The sequence below is a fragment of the Terrapene carolina genome, unplaced genomic scaffold (genome assembly GCF_002925995.2).
Source record: "Terrapene carolina triunguis isolate 2854851 unplaced genomic scaffold, T_m_triunguis-2.0 Scaffold604, whole genome shotgun sequence".
NCBI classification, from domain to species: Eukaryota; Metazoa; Chordata; order Testudines; family Emydidae; genus Terrapene; species Terrapene triunguis.
In genome coordinates, this window is record NW_020664955.1 from 270253 (window position 1) to 286348 (window position 16096).

At 42.3% G+C, this 16096-nt stretch overlaps 1 protein-coding gene across 1 annotated transcript; it reads left to right on the forward strand.

Moving 5' to 3' along the window:
* The first annotated feature begins 1219 nt into the window (after positions 1–1219).
* On the forward strand, positions 1220–12631 carry SNRPC (small nuclear ribonucleoprotein polypeptide C). Its single transcript, XM_024200242.2, has 6 exons — positions 1220–1284; positions 2873–2915; positions 4218–4326; positions 8211–8300; positions 8997–9101; positions 12278–12631. Exons 1-6 carry the CDS (start codon positions 1277–1279, stop codon positions 12400–12402), a joined length of 480 nt encoding a protein of 159 aa, XP_024056010.1. The 5' UTR covers positions 1220–1276; the 3' UTR covers positions 12403–12631.
* The last annotated feature ends 3465 nt before the right edge of the window (positions 12632–16096 follow it).

Sequence of the window (16096 nt, forward strand, 5' to 3'; positions counted from 1 at the left end):
CCCAGGGAAGGTGTTAATGATCAGACTACTCAACCAACTGAAATACTGCTTCAATCCCAAAATGAGAGACAACCTGTATAACCAATATGGTGTCTTCACAGGTCAATCTACAATCCATGCTATGTATGCTCTGCTGAATGTTATTGAAAAACAACTAGAAAGACAAAAGGAAGTTAACTTTGTGTTTATAGACTTTGCAGCCGCTTTTGACTCAGTACATCAGTCAGCACTGTAGATAATGCTACATCAGTATGGGGTGCCTGAGGATTTAGTGTGTCAAACTGCACCACAGTGCATTTAGCTGTGTGAGGGTCAACAATTGTATTACAGACTGGTTTTCAGTAGAATCAGGAGGACGCCAGGGATGCATTCTTTCAACTATATTATTTAATGTTCTAATAGTCTATCTGATGACAAAGCTGACTGAGGCCAAATTAGGTTTGAAATTTAAAGATTAATCTTTAAAGCATTGGTTCTCAGCCAGGGGTATGCATACCCCTGGGGCTACGCAGAGGTCTTCCAGAGGGTACATCAACTCATCTAGTTGCCTAGTTTTACAACAGGCTACATAAAAAGCGCTAGTGAAGGCAACACAAACTAAAATTTCATACAAACAATGACTTATTTATACTACTCTGTATACTTTATACACTGAAATGTAAGTACAATATTTATATTCCAATTGATTTATTTTATAATTATATAGTAAAAATGAAAAAGTAAGCCATTTTTCAGTACTAGTGGCTGTGACACTTGTATTTTTTATGTCTGAGTTTGTAAGCAAGAAGTTTTTAAGTGAGGTGAAACTGGGGGTACACAAGACAAATCCGACTCCTGAAAGGGGTACAGTAGTCTGTCTAGAGGGAGCAGCATGGGGGAGCTTAAGAGAAGGGGAATTTTGAAGGAACAGTATGGGGACAGTATAGGGAAGGCGCTGTAAAGACAGGGTAGCATCGGGGCAATGTGGGGAAGTTTATCCCAGAGAAACGCTGTCCCTTCTCTCCACGCACTCTGAGAGTCACTTTCCGCAAGGAAAAGCGAATCGCTGAGAGATGATCGCGTTTGACCCTCGCGAGGCACCATAGGCGTCTGGGACGGGAGAAAAACCACAAATCCCGGCTTGCAATGCGCCCGTGATCGTTGAGATAGTAGTAGAGCGCTGCAGGCTCTACTACGGGTGCCGAGAGAGGGTCAAGCCAAAGCGCTCAGAAGGCGGGAAGCAGTCGCGTAGCGATTGTCTCACTTCCTGCTAACGGCGCCTGGGCCCCCGAGCAACATGCCCAAGTGAGTGAGCCTGGGCCGGGGCCCCCGCGGGACGGTGGGGAGGCGGCTGGGGACCCCCCTCCCGCTCAGTCACCCCCCGGGCCTTCAGAGTCTGCTGCTGCCCCGATTCCGGGAGCTGCGGGGGCCTCCTGGGGGAGCAGGGAGGTGACGGCCGGGCCCGGAGCGGCGAGAGACGGAGGGGCTGTGGCCGTTGAGGGGGGTATTGGCTTAGTGATGGGGGGCGGGTGGGGGGCTCTCTGGGGTAGGGGGCAGTGAGGGAGGGGGGTGGTTGAGGCGGAAGGGCGAGGGGGGGTAGAACTGTACAAAGCAAACTAGTTACAGCCCCAGTCCTGAAAAAGGAGGCCCGCGACACCAGTGGAATTCTGCATGCTGGAAGGGCATAAGGAGTGGGGTCCCGCAGGGATCTGGTCTGCGTCCGGTTCTGTTCAATATCTTCATCAGTGATGTAGATAATGGCATAGAGAGTACATGTATAAAGTTTGTGGATGATACCAAGCTGGGAGGGGTTACAAGGGCTTTGGTGGTTAGGATTAAAATTCAAAATGATCTGGACAAACTGGAGAAATGGTCTGATGTAAATAGGATGAAATTCAATAAGGACAAATGCAAAGTACTCCATTTAGGAAGGAACACTCAGTTAGACACATACAAAATGGGAAATGACTGCCTAGGAAGGAGTACTGTGGAAAGGGATCTGGGGGTCATAGTGGACCATAAGCTAAATATGAGTCAACAGAGTAACCCTGTTGCAAAAAAAGTGAATGTCATTTTGGGATGTATTAGCAGGAGTGTTGTAAGCAAGACACGAGAAGTAATTTTTTCTCTCTACTCTGTGCTGATTAGGCCTCAGCTGGAGTATTGTGTCCAATTCTGGGTGCCACATTTCAGGAAAGATGTGGACAAATTGGAGAAAGTCCAGAGAAGAGCAACAAAAATGATTAAAGGTCTAGAAAACATGATATATGAGGGAAGATTGAAAAAATTGGGTTTATTTATTCTGGGAAAGAGAAGACTGAGAGTGGACATAACCGTTTTCAAGTACATAAAAGGTTGTTACAAGGAGGACAAGAAGCAATGGGCTTAAATTGTAGCAAGGGAGGTTTAGGTTGGACATTGGGAAAAACTTCCTAACTCTCAGGTTGGTTAAGCACTGGAACAAATTGCCCAGGGAAGTTGTGGAATCTCCATCATTGGAGATTTTTAAGAGCAGTTTAGACACCTGTCAGGAATGGTCTAGATAATACTTAGTCCTGCCATGAGTGCAGGGGACTGCACTACGGTAGATGACATCTTGAGGTCCCTTCAAGTCCTATGATTCTATGAGCAGAAGGGTCTGCCCATACAGGTCTCCTTGTGGGATGGGGCCCCAATGAATTTATTAGATTTGAGACAGAAAAATATTGGGGTTAAGCGAAGATAAAACTAAAAGGTTAATTTTTTTCCCTGTCAAAGTAAATGACTATTGATTGACTTCTAGAAATAACAGGTTCTAACTGAAAATGTATATTTTTAATCTTGTACAGATCTTAAGTATTGGACATAAGTAATAATTCCCCCAGCTTCTAAAACAGTTTTTTTTTTCCTCCAGGTTTTATTGTGACTATTGTGACACATACCTCACCCATGACTCTGTAAGTACCAAACTCTTTGTATTCATACTTTTCGAGTATCCAGTTAGAGATCAGTTTTTCCTTTGAAAAGATAGTACTGGGTACATTGCTACATAAATATATATTTACTTTAGGGATAATATATCTGAGAAATTTTCTTAAACATAACATTGTAGCTTGGAGAGGAGAGGCACCATTATACTTGAGACTGAATGGTACAGTTTTAGCAGGTTTGATTATTTAAAAGGAAGAATACCTGTGAAAAGGAGAGGGGGCTGGCCCAATGTGATGTGGTGTGGCAAAATTGATTTGGGGAAAGCTATTACTCTGTCAAATGTCTGTCAGCATTCATCCAACAATAACATAAAAAATAAGTTTGAACATTTATCGTTCCCTCTCAGAAACAATAGATTTACTCTAAATTCTATTTTGGAACTGAACGATAAGTCAAACATCTTGCCTTCTATTAAAATGAAGATACCAGGCTTGAAAAGAACATTTCCTTACCAAAATGAAACCCCCTCAAAATATTAAATTTTAAGTTTTTATGTAAGATCTGTTTCTCCATATAAGCTGTACCTCTCATATGATGTTTCATGGGTCCGTATAGATTTGCTAGTGTCATGCAAGTTAATATATCCAGTTGGTGTCACAATGAGCATATTGGGGACGACTACATTGTTCACGTCATAGGAAACAAACTTATAAAAAATTAAACTAGATGTAGAGATCTGTAGCTTCCAAACACAGATATTGGACTGTATCGGTCATCTGACTGTATATGCCAGTGGTTCTCAACCAGGTCTTCCATGGGTACATCAACTCTGCCAGATATTTGTCTCATTTAACAACCATAAAAGCACTAGTGAAGTCAGTAAAACTAAAATTAAATGCAGACAATGACTTGTTTATGCTGCTTTATATACTATACCGGGGTGGCCAAACTTACTGACCCTCCGAGCCACATATGGCAATCTTCAGAAGTTGGAGAGCCAGGGCGCACCTGCTGGGGCTTGGGGCTTCAGTCATACTCCTGCTGAAGCTTCAAGCCCAGATAGTGTGCTGTGACACTTTTGTATTTTTATGTCTGATTTTTGTAAGCAAGTGATGTTTAAGTGAGGTGAAACTTGTGGGTACACAAGACAAATCAGACTCCTGAAAGGGGTACAGTAGTCCAGAAAGGCTGAGAACCACTGGTGTATGCCACTCAACCTATGTGTGTGTTTCTTGACTGCAAGTTGTGGTGGTTTTATATAAACTTGAAATAGATCTTTGGCTCACGTGTGCTTAATGCATGGACAACAGCATCTCTTCATTTTGCAGCCATCTGTGAGAAAGACCCACTGCAGTGGTCGGAAACACAAAGAGAATGTGAAAGATTATTATCAGAAATGGATGGAAGAACAAGCTCAGAGCCTGATTGATAAAACAAGTAAGAAAAATCACCTCATGATCTAGATCATTTCACTTAAAAGGTTCCCTCCTACCTCTGTCCTGTTGCACTGGATAGATGTAAATTATAATACTGAAGGTCCTGACTTGTGGGTCTGAACAGGAAAGTAATATAGAACCTTGTTATGTAGCTTCTCTGTGGATGGAACTTCTCTTAAAATTGATGGGGTTTCACATGAGGGGTGTCTGCATTAGTAGGCCGTTAGTTTAAGGGTCATCTTCAGCTCAGGTTTTTACGCATAACTCTCCACCTACTTCATTGGAGATTTTTTTTGAAAGCTAATGGCATATTATCCTAAATTACCAAGTCCCAAGCCCTTATTGTGAAACAGCTTCCTATATCAGCAACTTCTAATAGTCCTTTTGCCACAGATCTGAAGGACATCTTTTGAGCTCCCTCCTATTGTGGGAGAGCCAAGACACTGTTCCCTTTCTCTAGGGCTTGGTCTATGCTACCAACTTAATCCACACCCCTGAGCGACATAGTTACATTGACCTAACCCTAGTGTAGACAGTGCTATGTTGTTGGGAGGGCTTCTCCCATCAACATAGCTACTGCTTCTCAAGGAGGTGGAGTACCTATGCTGACCGAAGAAGCTCTCCCATCAGTGTAGGTAGCGTTTTCACTAATCACTACCGCGGTGCAGCTGTGCCACTGCAGAACTGTAAGCCCTGGTCTACACTACGAGTTTAGGTTGAATTTAGCAGCGTTAGATCGATTTAACTCTGCACCCATCCACATGACGAAGCCATTTTTGTCGACTTAAAGGGCTCTTAAAATCGATTTCTGTACTCCTCCCCGACAAGGGGATTAGCACTGAAATAGACATCGCCGGGTCGAATTTGGGGTAGTGTGGACGCAATTCGATGGTATTGGCCTCCAGGAGCTATCCCAAAGTGCTCCATTGTGACCACTCTGGACAGCACTTTGAACTCAGATGCACTAGCCAGGTACACAGGAAAAGCCCCGGGAACTTTAGAATTTCATTTCCTGTTTGGCCAGTGTGGCAAACTCAGCAGCACAGGTGACCATGCAGTCCCCCAGAATGTTTCTACGCTCCCCCTATCATCTCCGTCCCGGAGGTTATCGCAGATTAGAAGGCGAAAAAACCACACTCGCGATGACATGTTTTCCGAGCTCAGGCAGTCCTCCCGCACTGATAGGGCACAGCGTAATGTATGGAGGCATTCAGCGGCAGAGGCCAGGAAAGAATTGCTGTGTTTGCTTAACAGCAAAAGTGTCATGCCTCGCTAGCGATCCTGCCCAAGCCAGGTCACTGTGTCACATGCACTCCGCGCTGTGTCAGCCTTAGGCGGGGGCATGACTGCTTTGTGAGCAGGAAGGCCATAGATATAGACATTGCATTAGGTAGCTTCTGTAGCTAGAGAAAACATTCCTGTGCATTCGGCAAAGTCTGTGGCAAAAAAAGAGAAGCCCCATAGTGTAGTGGTTATCACGTTCACCTAACACGCGAAAGCCCCTTAGTGTAGTGGTGATCATGTTCCCCTAACACGCGAAACGTCCCCAGTTCGAAAAAGGCGGAAACAGGTCACTATTTCTTTTTCTGACACCCCTCCTGCATTTTTAGTCTTAGAACAGACCGCGCTGTGAAATTTTACTTGGAATTTTATCAATTATGAGTTAAATAATATGGAAGCTCTCTCTAAGTTATAGTCCTGGGTTCCTTACCCTTTCAGCTGCTCTGATAAATTAATATTTTTGTTAGGGGCGGGGGGAAATTTTCATTAAGCCTTTTATAGGGACTAAATGCTATCTAGGACTCTGAAATAATCTTAATGTAGCCCATAGAGTGCAATCCTTCATTCTAGATTTGTCATTCCACAAGTTGAACTGCTCCTTACTACTGTCCAGGCTTCATGAACCATGGGAGCAAGGGGCAGGCTGGGGTAGGTGCGACCGTGTGGTAATGCTGGCTGGGAGAGCAGCCTGAGGCAGAAGCCTCCAGCTCGCATAATATTCCAGGCAGGACTGAATCTCCATGAGACAAAACTTAAAGAAGAGAATGACCTGGCGTCACTCCCATTTGGTGCTCTAAGAGAAGGATAGCCATGTCTGTCCAGGCACCCTTGATCGACCTCACTGAGGTCTGCCAGCTGAGCGGGGCTGAGTGGGACCCCGGCTGGCAGGAGCCGGTGGATGGCGCCCCAGACCGGCAGCGGGCTGAGCTGCTCAGCCCGCTGTTGGTCTGGGGCTACGTCCGTCAGCCCTGCTCAGCCCGCTGCCTGCTTGGGGTTCCGATCATCCAGGCAGGCAGCGGGCTGAGTGGGTCTAGTGGATGGGACCCTGGAAAAAAGGCGCGAAACGATTGTCTGCTGTTGCTTTCATGGAGGGAGGGAGGGAGGGAGCGGGGCCTGATGACATGTACTCAGAACCACCCGCGACAAAGTTTTTTGCCCGGTCAGGCATTGGGAGCTTAACCCAGAATTCCAATGGGCAGCGGAGACTGCGGGAACTGTGGGATACCTACCCACAGTGCACCGCTCTGTAAGTCGATGCTAGCCGCGGTAGTAAGGATGCACTCCGCCAACTTAATGCGCTTAGTGTGGACATACGCAATAGACTGTATAAAATCGAATTCTAAAAAATCGATTTCTATAAAATCGACCTAATTTCGTACTGTAGACATACCCTAAGAGTGCACAAGCCCTAGGATAGAAGGGATTTATTTGGTTCATCTTTCATATGGATTTGATTGTTCCTCGTGATTGTTGCCTTTCTAAGGACTTAATCCTGCAAGTTGCCTAGCACCCTCTACTCCCATTAATTTCAACAGGAGTGGTTAGCTTGCGCTCTTAAATATGAGGATTTATATTCCTGTGTTTTGTCCTATCTAATGTAACTGTAAAAGTTACTTATGTAACTGTCGAAACTGGCTTTTGAAACATACTGGTCTCTTGGCCTCATTTATATATTGAATGGCAATGAGTTCCATGGGCTAATTATATATTGAGATTAAAAAAAAGTGTTTCCTTTTATTACTTTTAAATATGTTGCCATTGATGGTCCCTTTTGTTTTTGTATTTTGGGAGTAAATAAAAGTGCTAAATTTCACTCCTCAATACCATTAATAATTTTGCTATCTCTGTTATGTTCCTCTCGTTTGTCTCCTCTCTAAACAATCTGTCTCTTCAGTCTTCTCTCATATGGAAGTCTATCTATGCCTTTCATTGCCTATTTCTGAACAATCTCTTTCAGCCATATCCATTTTGAGATAAGGTCACTAGAACTGAACACAGTATTCCAAGTGGGTGTTTATAATTGATTTTAAGAGGCATGATACTGTCAGTATTTTCTGTTCCATTCTTTATATCCGTTGTAAACCTTTGTCTGATATTTTTGACCATCGCTGTACATTGGTCAGAGGTGTTCATGTAGTTATCTGCAGTGATGCCTGTGTCTTTTCCCTGAGCATTTGAAGTTAATTTGGAATCCAACAGTGTGTATGAGTAGTTGATGTTTTCTTTCCTGTTAATTACTTTGCATTTGTCAGCATGGAATTTCATGTGCTATCCCACTTCTCATTCAGTTAACAATGTGAAGTTCCTCAGTCTGCTCTAGTTTTCGTTAACTTAGATAATTGGTATTTATAAATCTTTTTAGGAAGGCAAAAGGCATACAGTGTGTACTTCCGCCTCACTAGAAGCAGTATTCAGGCTGGGACATGTTGAAGAGTCCAGCCAGTACTGCAGCTTTCAGGAGGCTCTGACCACGCGTGATTTCAGCATGATGTAAATAATTATATTTTGGGAAAGAGTCAAGGCAGGGAGAAACTCGTATTGTCAAAATGCTATAGTAGTTCTGTTGACAAATTAATGACTGTCTCCCCTTATTTCCTAATGTAGCGGCTGCATTTCAACAAGGCAAAATTCCACCTACTCCTTTTTCTGCTCCACCTCCTGCGGGAGCCATGATCCCCCCTCCTCCCAATATGCGTAAGTTTGAACATTGAGTTCTCACGTTGTGAGTAGCATGCCAGCAGTATACCTATTTGTTGGCTACTGCTCGCTTTCTTCTTCAATAGGACTTTGCTGGAATTGTCCTCTGATTTAAAATATGACGAAGTAATTTGTGACCTCAGAATGTTCCCTGAGCTTGATAATGAAAATGTAAAGCAGTTCTTTGAGTCCTCCAATTGCTTTGAATAATCTTGAGGTTTTTTAGCAATTTCATTCTAACATTTTGCATAGTGGTGTTAAATGCAATAGGCTGTAAAATAACTGTTCCTTCATTTGCTTGCTAGCTTTTTTACTGTATCTCTAATGAAGCCACTCACACCACTCATATTCTTGAAGTAGAAGAGAAACTATTTAATATGCTCTGCATTCCATTTGGGAAATGGCTCCTTATTAGCTAAAGATCTTATCCCTGTTGCAGGACAGATTGGTCATTTTTATTAGATGTGCAGCAGCAGGTGATTGACTAATTTCTTGGCTGCTGAAAAGTGAACTAAAATTGAAAAGGGATGTTCATACACTATCATAAGAGACTGTACAAGACACAAACTGAAGATCTTTAGCCGTTTACAAGTGTTTATTAACTAGGATTCCACATCACTTTCGCATCTGCTAGCATGACACACATATTGATTTAGATGTGTGTGTAATCAGTTTTTGTACATGTTCTTTCAGCTGGTCCTCCACGACCAGGTATGATGCCAGCTCCCCATATGGGTGGACCTCCAATGATGCCAATGATGGGCCCACCTCCTCCAGGAATGATGCCAGTTGGTCCTGGTAAGTCTCATCCTGCAGAAACACGTAATTTCTAGTTTATTTATTTTTTTATAATTGAGTACTGCTCGTTTAGATTAGCAAGGTGATTGAGATGTTTCCAGTTGTTTATTAATATCTTGATTCACAGCAAAGTGAATGTCTGTAAATGATAGTCAATGGAAAATATTCTCTCTAAGCAGTTGGAGTACCTGGGTGTTAAATTTATTGACACACACTAGCTTGTGGCCACTTAACTTCAGGATGAAATCTAATCAGCTCTTGTATGCTAAGCAGTTGAGCTAGGTCAGTAGTTGGATGGGGAAATGGCCAAAGTCTTCAGGTTGTGGTAGTGTTTCAGTAGGTGATCCTTTGCACTCAGTCCATACTGATCCACTGGCCTCTGCGTGGTGGTAGAGATGAGTGGTAAAACTGATGTCCTTAGCTTTTGGTTATTAAAGTGGCATTAGTGACAAGAGTATCTGATAATCCTTGTGTTGAGGTCAAGTTTTGACTGATAATTTCATTAGCTCCATAATTTTCCCCTGCAGTAAAAATTGGATACAGTTTGCCTGGTACCCCATATCCTTTTCGTTCCAGATCTTTAAACTATTTTAAACAGTATTGTTAATAGGGCTGTCAAAACAATTAAAAACATTAATCACCAGATTAAAAAAAATAATCGTGTTTAATTGCAGTTTCAATCACACTGTTAAACAATAATAGAATACAATTTAAATTTATAATATTTAAATATTTTTCTATATTTTCAAATATATTGAATTCAATTACAACACATACAAAGTGTAGAATTCTCACTTTATATTATTACTGTTATTACAAATATTTGCACTGTAAAAAAATAAACAAAGTAGTGCAATTTACAAGTCAAAGCATGAAGATGCATACAAACGTTTAACATAGCTGGCACCTAAATACCTTGTAATGCTGGCTACAACAGTGCCATGTGAACGCCTGTTCTCACTTTCAGGTAACGTAAATAAGTAGCTGCACCATTATCTCCCATAAATGTAAACAAACTCGTTTGTCCTTAGCATTTAGCTGAAGAAGAATTAGGAATGAATGGACTTGTAGGCTCTAAAGTTCATGGGTTTTGTCTTTGAGTGCAATTAATGTCAAAAAATTCGACATTTGTAAGTTGCACTTCCATGATAAAGAGATTGCACTACAATGATTGTATTTTTTTAATGCACCTCATACTATTTTTTCTTTAGTGCAAATATTTGTAATAAAAATAACAATATAAAGTGAGCACTGTACACTTTGTATTGTGTTGTAACTGAAATCAGTGTATTTGAAAATGTAGAAAACATCCAAAAATATTTATAACTAATTTAAATTTGTATTCTATTACTGCTTACCAGTGTGATTAAAACTGCAATTAATCACGATTAATTTTTTTACTTGAGTTACTTTGTTTTGAGTTAATCACTTGAGTTAACTGCAATTAATTGACAGCCCTAATTGTTAACTTAATATAATAAATTTGTGTAGTGTTAAATTGCATGCACTGTTAAGTGGTGTATGCACCAGGGGGGTAGATATATTTTAGTGATAAGTGGAGATTGCAGTGTATTATGTGAAGTTTTGTAGAATTTGAAATCTTTTGGGGTGTTGCCAAGGAATGTAATCCCAGAAATATTAAGAGTTATCAAAGAAATTGGTAAAGGAAAAATCAAAAGGGTATTATGTTCCATCTCTGTACTGACAATATTGGCACAGGAAGGCTTGTTGTCATACAGCATGTCTGGGTTCACTGAGTATTTCTACAGTAGGATCCAAGGAATAAAACTACACATCAGCAGTGGTGCAGTGTCCTTTGTGATGCTCTTGTCAGTAGTAGAGAAGCAGCGCTCAATAAGGGGCATAAAGAGTGGACTTTACATCTCAGACTAACCTGCAGTGCAATGCTTGTCCTTGTGAGAGGTGTAAATGGCAAATCTTCTGAGAACACTTGAATAATTGATTCAACATGATCTAGTGCAGGGGTGGGCAAACTTTTTGGGCCGAGGACCACATCTGGGTGGGGAAATCGTATGCGGGGCAGGGGGTTGGGGTGCGGGAGGGAGTGCGGGGTGCAGTGTGCAGGAAGGGACTCGGGGCAAGGGATTGGGGTGCAGGAGGGGGCTCAGGACAGGGGTGCAGGAGGGGTGCAGACTGCGGGAGGGGGCTCAGAGCAGGGGGTTGGGGTGCAGGAGGGGTGTGGGGTTTACAAGGGGGCTCGGCAGGGTGTTGGGGTGCACGGTGCAGGCAGGGGCTTAGGGCAGGGAGTTAGGGGGTGGGGTGCAGGAGGGGTTCGGGCTCTGGGGTGGCAGTGGCAGGCGCCAGGGCAGGCTCCCTGCATGCCTGCCCTGTCCCCGTCCCCACGCCGCTCCAGGAAGGGGGAGGGTGTCAGAGGGCTCCACGTGCGCTGCCCTTGTCGCGCCTCCAGGTACCTGGTCCTGCTAGTGAAGGCAGGGAGCTGGACTCGATAACCTTTCAAGGTCCCTTCCAGTTCTATGAGATAGGTATATCTCCATATATTACCTCCCCTGAAGCTCCCATTGGCCGTGGTTCCCTGTTCCCGGCCAGTGGGAGCTGCGGGGGGCAGTGCCTGGAGGCAAGGGTCCGGGGGCCGCAGGGACGTTGGGCTGGGTGCTGCTGAGAGCAGCGCGGGGCCCGCGGGGCCATGGGGGGCAATCCCGTGGGCCGGATCCAAAGCCCTGAGGGGCCGGATCCGGCCTGCGGGCCATAGTTTGCCCACCCCGATCTAGTGTTTGTAATGATTCAAGCTTTCCTTTCTGATAATGCTGTCATGAAAAGAGACGAGAAGTAAGTTATTTGGCCATTCTATAGCACATTCCATCAGAGGATCTCAAAGCACTTTCTAAATGTTAATTTCCTGACCTTTCTGTGAAGTAATTAAGTGATAGTTTATCCACCTATAAGATAATGATTATGTCAAAATTAGAAACATAACCCTAGAGTCCTGGCTCCTAGTCCTATAATCACTAGACACTCTCTCAGGAAGACTTATTCCCTGTATCCAGAAGACTTGCAGATCAATCGTTTTATTCTTTCTAAACTTAGAATATAGATATTTCTCAGCAGAGTGACTAAGTTTGAAAGAGGCTGAACTGTTTTGTACTGATGCCTAATCGGCCTATTCTGGTGCTTTCTATTTTTCTGCCATGTTGTAGCTCCAGGGATGAGGCCGCCCATGGGAGGACACATGCCAATGATGCCAGGCCCTCCAATGATGAGACCTCCCTCCAGGCCCATGATGGTGCCAACGAGGCCAGGGATGACCCGTCCAGAAAGATAGAGATAGAAGTGGAGCTACACTTTCCTTTGTTTTTGTTTTATGTTATTCACCAGAACATCATGGTGCTGCATCTCCAGGATTTTATATCAAAACGGTGTGATGACAAGACCTGCTGCCCCTTCAAACTGCAGAAGGTCTGATCTAGGGAGCACTGGGCTGATGCATTGTAACTGTTTTTTGCACCATTTGCTTTTGAAATGTAACAATAAAATGTTGATGCTGGTTTAGATACAGAGAGTTGGATGTGCTTTCCTATGTGTGTGTTTTGCGGTCTCCAGTAGAATGAGAAACCTGATCTGTAGATCCCCCACTAACCCCGTTTCATCTACAGCCTTGTGGTACATTTGTCTTTTGTGCTTTCTTCTCTGAGATTTCCATTGCAACATCCCTCTATCCCTTTTTGATCGTTTTTTTCCCCCCCCTATTTTGATACACTGTGATGTGTTCCCTGCAGTATGAAACACTTTTATAAAACTATAAATGCAGGCTTATTTTTAATAAAAATACAATGTCTGAAAGGACTGCAGTGGATCCCTGCAACATTCAATGAAATCCTATGCTGCTGCCAAATATGATGTATTTCATAATGTGCTGGCCCTTCCTCAGAGAAACTATAGCAATTGGCGCTATAGCCCCAGGGAAACATTGCTCTAGTGTTATTTATTGCAGTAAAGTAGCTCTCATGTGTAGGGGAATACTTGCCTTTACTTGTGCTGTACCTATAATGTAAATAGTATTTAAGTCATCAGCGCTGTCAGACTAGCAATTGGTATCCGCTCTAGTTTCACTTTTCAAATTTAAAAAAAAGTTCTGTTGCACCAGGCCCAAGGCCACTTAGCTGTAATAATGGGGTCTTGTTTTTGGAAGTGCCATGCTTTATTGGAGTTCCACATCTGCATTGCACTAAGGCAATTTCACACCACATACAAGCAGAGTAGCTCTGTATATTTTTGTCTCTAATATTGGGTAGAAAATTATTTCTATGTTCAGAGTCTCCTGGATTGTACTTGCTGTGTCTAATGTGGTGGTGGTGGGAGTTATTTACATTCTACAAAAAGTATTTGGTCAGCCAAGTTACTTATCTGAAACACTGTGGTGGTGGTTTGTTACTTAAGGGGCAAGGCAGTATAAGGGCTTGTAGGATGCTATAGTCATAGCCATAGTCCTTTGCTCAAACAGGTACAAGCTTAGTGGCTATCCCTGTTGGGTGTGTTGTGTAGCTGAGAAAAGGAGTCCGTTTTTAAACACTGAGCTTTTTGTTCCAAGAGTAGGGTTGAAACATTGAAATTCTGAGAATCAAAGCTATCTAAAAATCACTCTTGGGGTGTTTTGAGAAACACAAGGTCCTTAGCACTGAATTTGCTCATGAAGTATCTGCAGGGCTTTGTGGGGTGTTAAGTATTATCGGTGTTCAATTGTTAATCATTCTATAGCACTTCTTATCCTGAAGGATCTATCTTAGGCAAAGTATGCAGCTGTTTCTTAAGTTTAAGGCCAGAAGGCACCATTAGTTCATAGTCTGACCTGTATGTCACAGGCCATTACTTTGCACCCAGTTTTGAACCCAATAACTTGTGTTCTTTATTTGGCTAAAGCGGATTTTTCTTAAAGATATCCAGTCTTGATTTGATGACCCCAAGAAATGGAGGATCTACCACTTGCCTTGGTAGGTTGTTCAACGATTAATCACCATTACAGTTTTAAAAAATTGTGCCTAATTTCTAATTTGAATTTGTCTGGCTTCAGCTTCCAGACAGTGGTTCTTGTTATGTCTTTCTCCATTAGATTAAAGAGCCCTTTAGTATCTGCTATTTTCTCCCTGTGAAAGTATTTGTATGCTCTAATCAAGTCACCTTTCAATCTTTTTGATAAGTTAAATGGACTGAGCTGTTTAAGTCTCTCACTGTAAGACATTTTCTTTAGCCCTCAAATAATGTTTGTAGCTCTCTTCTGCACCGTCTCCCATTTTTCAGCATCTGTTTTAAAATGTGGACACCAGAACTGGGGGCAGTATTCCAGTATTGGTCTTTCAGCAGTGTGTACAGAGGTAAAATCACCTCCTTACTCATATTTGATATTCCCCAGTTGATACATCTGAGGATAGCTTTAGCCCTTCTTGGCACAGCATTGCACTGGGAGCTTGTGCTGAGTTACTTCTGCACTATGACCCGATAATCCTTTTCAGAGTCACTGCTTTCCAGGATCTGCTCCCCCATTCTGTAGTGTGGCCTGCGTTCATTGTTCCTAGATGTGTTACTTTACATCTGGCTTTAATAAACATATTTTGTTGAATAGGCCTAGCTTACTAAGTGATCCAGATTGCTCTGTAGGGCTGCCCTGTCCTCATTATTATTTATCACTGGTCCAGTCTTTGTGTTATCAGCAGTGATTTTATATTTACCTCCAGATGATTGATGAAAATGTTAAATGGTGTCAGGCCTAGTACTGATCCCTGAGGAACCCCACTGGAAACAACTCTGTGGTGATTCCTCATTGACTACATATTGAGATCAGTTAGCCAGTTCTGATTCAATTTAACATATGCTTTATTGACATGGTATAGTGCTAACTATTGAATTGGAATGTCATGTGGTACTAAGGCCAATGCTTGATAAAAGTGTTATCACACCTATGCAATTACCTTTTATCAACCAAATTTGTAATCTCTTCCAACAAACCTGATTTCATTCTTTGACAAGACCTATTTTTCATAAAGCCATGTTGACTGGCATTAATTATATTCCTGTTCTTTAATTCTTTATCAGATGAATCCTAGATCAGCTTTTTCATTACTTAGCCTGACCTAAATCCTGGGCAAACATCCACCTCAGGCAGTAGCATGACCATCTTTATTGCAGCACAGTGATAGGGGAAGAGGAGACCTTAGTTAGGAACAAAAGGAAAACCCTCTTACCTATAATATCAGGAGATCTTGCCTTTTTACAGCAAAGCCTTGGTTTCTAAAGGCTTGTAGGAAAGACAGACACAAAGAGTAAACAGTGTGGAACTCTGTTGTATGTGTATCTACCTTGGAAAGATAAGGGGCTGGCTTGAAATCTGCCTAGTTTTGATCTGTGGTTGCAAAGGATTGAATATGTCTAACCATATGTTGAAGTCAGTCAATTATTTTTTCCAACACAAATGGATTTTTTTGTAGTGATATTGAGACTTTTTTTTCTCCCCCTAAGATTACAACCATCTCCCAAAGTACAGTATAGTCAGTAAAGAAGAAGGGTTTCTTGTCCAGGGTAGGACATTTGGGTGTTAAGAGACTTACTTACTGAAATATGGCATAAAACACAGGGCTTGTAAACTGAAGGAGCAATACAATCATTCCCATTACTTTGTTGTTGTTGCAATATTTCACTGAATAACTTAAAACAGAACACACACACACACACATCACATTGGCTTCTTGTATTTATAATCCATCTGTTGTAGTTTTTGCATGGGTGTATGGAACTGCGAAATTAAACTGACGAATCTATTTTCACTGTCCAATTTGAGTGGAATCCAAAAGTAAAAAAAGCATCAAGGAAGAAATTAAATTAAACTAAATGTTTTTCCATTTCAATCTTGCCTGACACAAGTAACAGGTGAAGTTATTTGTTAAACATTTATTTTTTTAACTTGACCCATGTCCCTTTTAGAGTTAAAGTATTTGCTTGCCTGAAAATGTCTCTGGAAATGAGCT

Coding starts and splice junctions, on each gene's coding strand:
- SNRPC (XM_024200242.2), top strand. Junction 2,916..4,217: donor CATACCTCACCCATGACTCT/GTAAGTACCAAA, acceptor TTCATTTTGCAG/CCATCTGTGAGAAAGACCCA. Junction 8,301..8,996: donor CCCCCCTCCTCCCAATATGC/GTAAGTTTGAAC, acceptor ATGTTCTTTCAG/CTGGTCCTCCACGACCAGGT.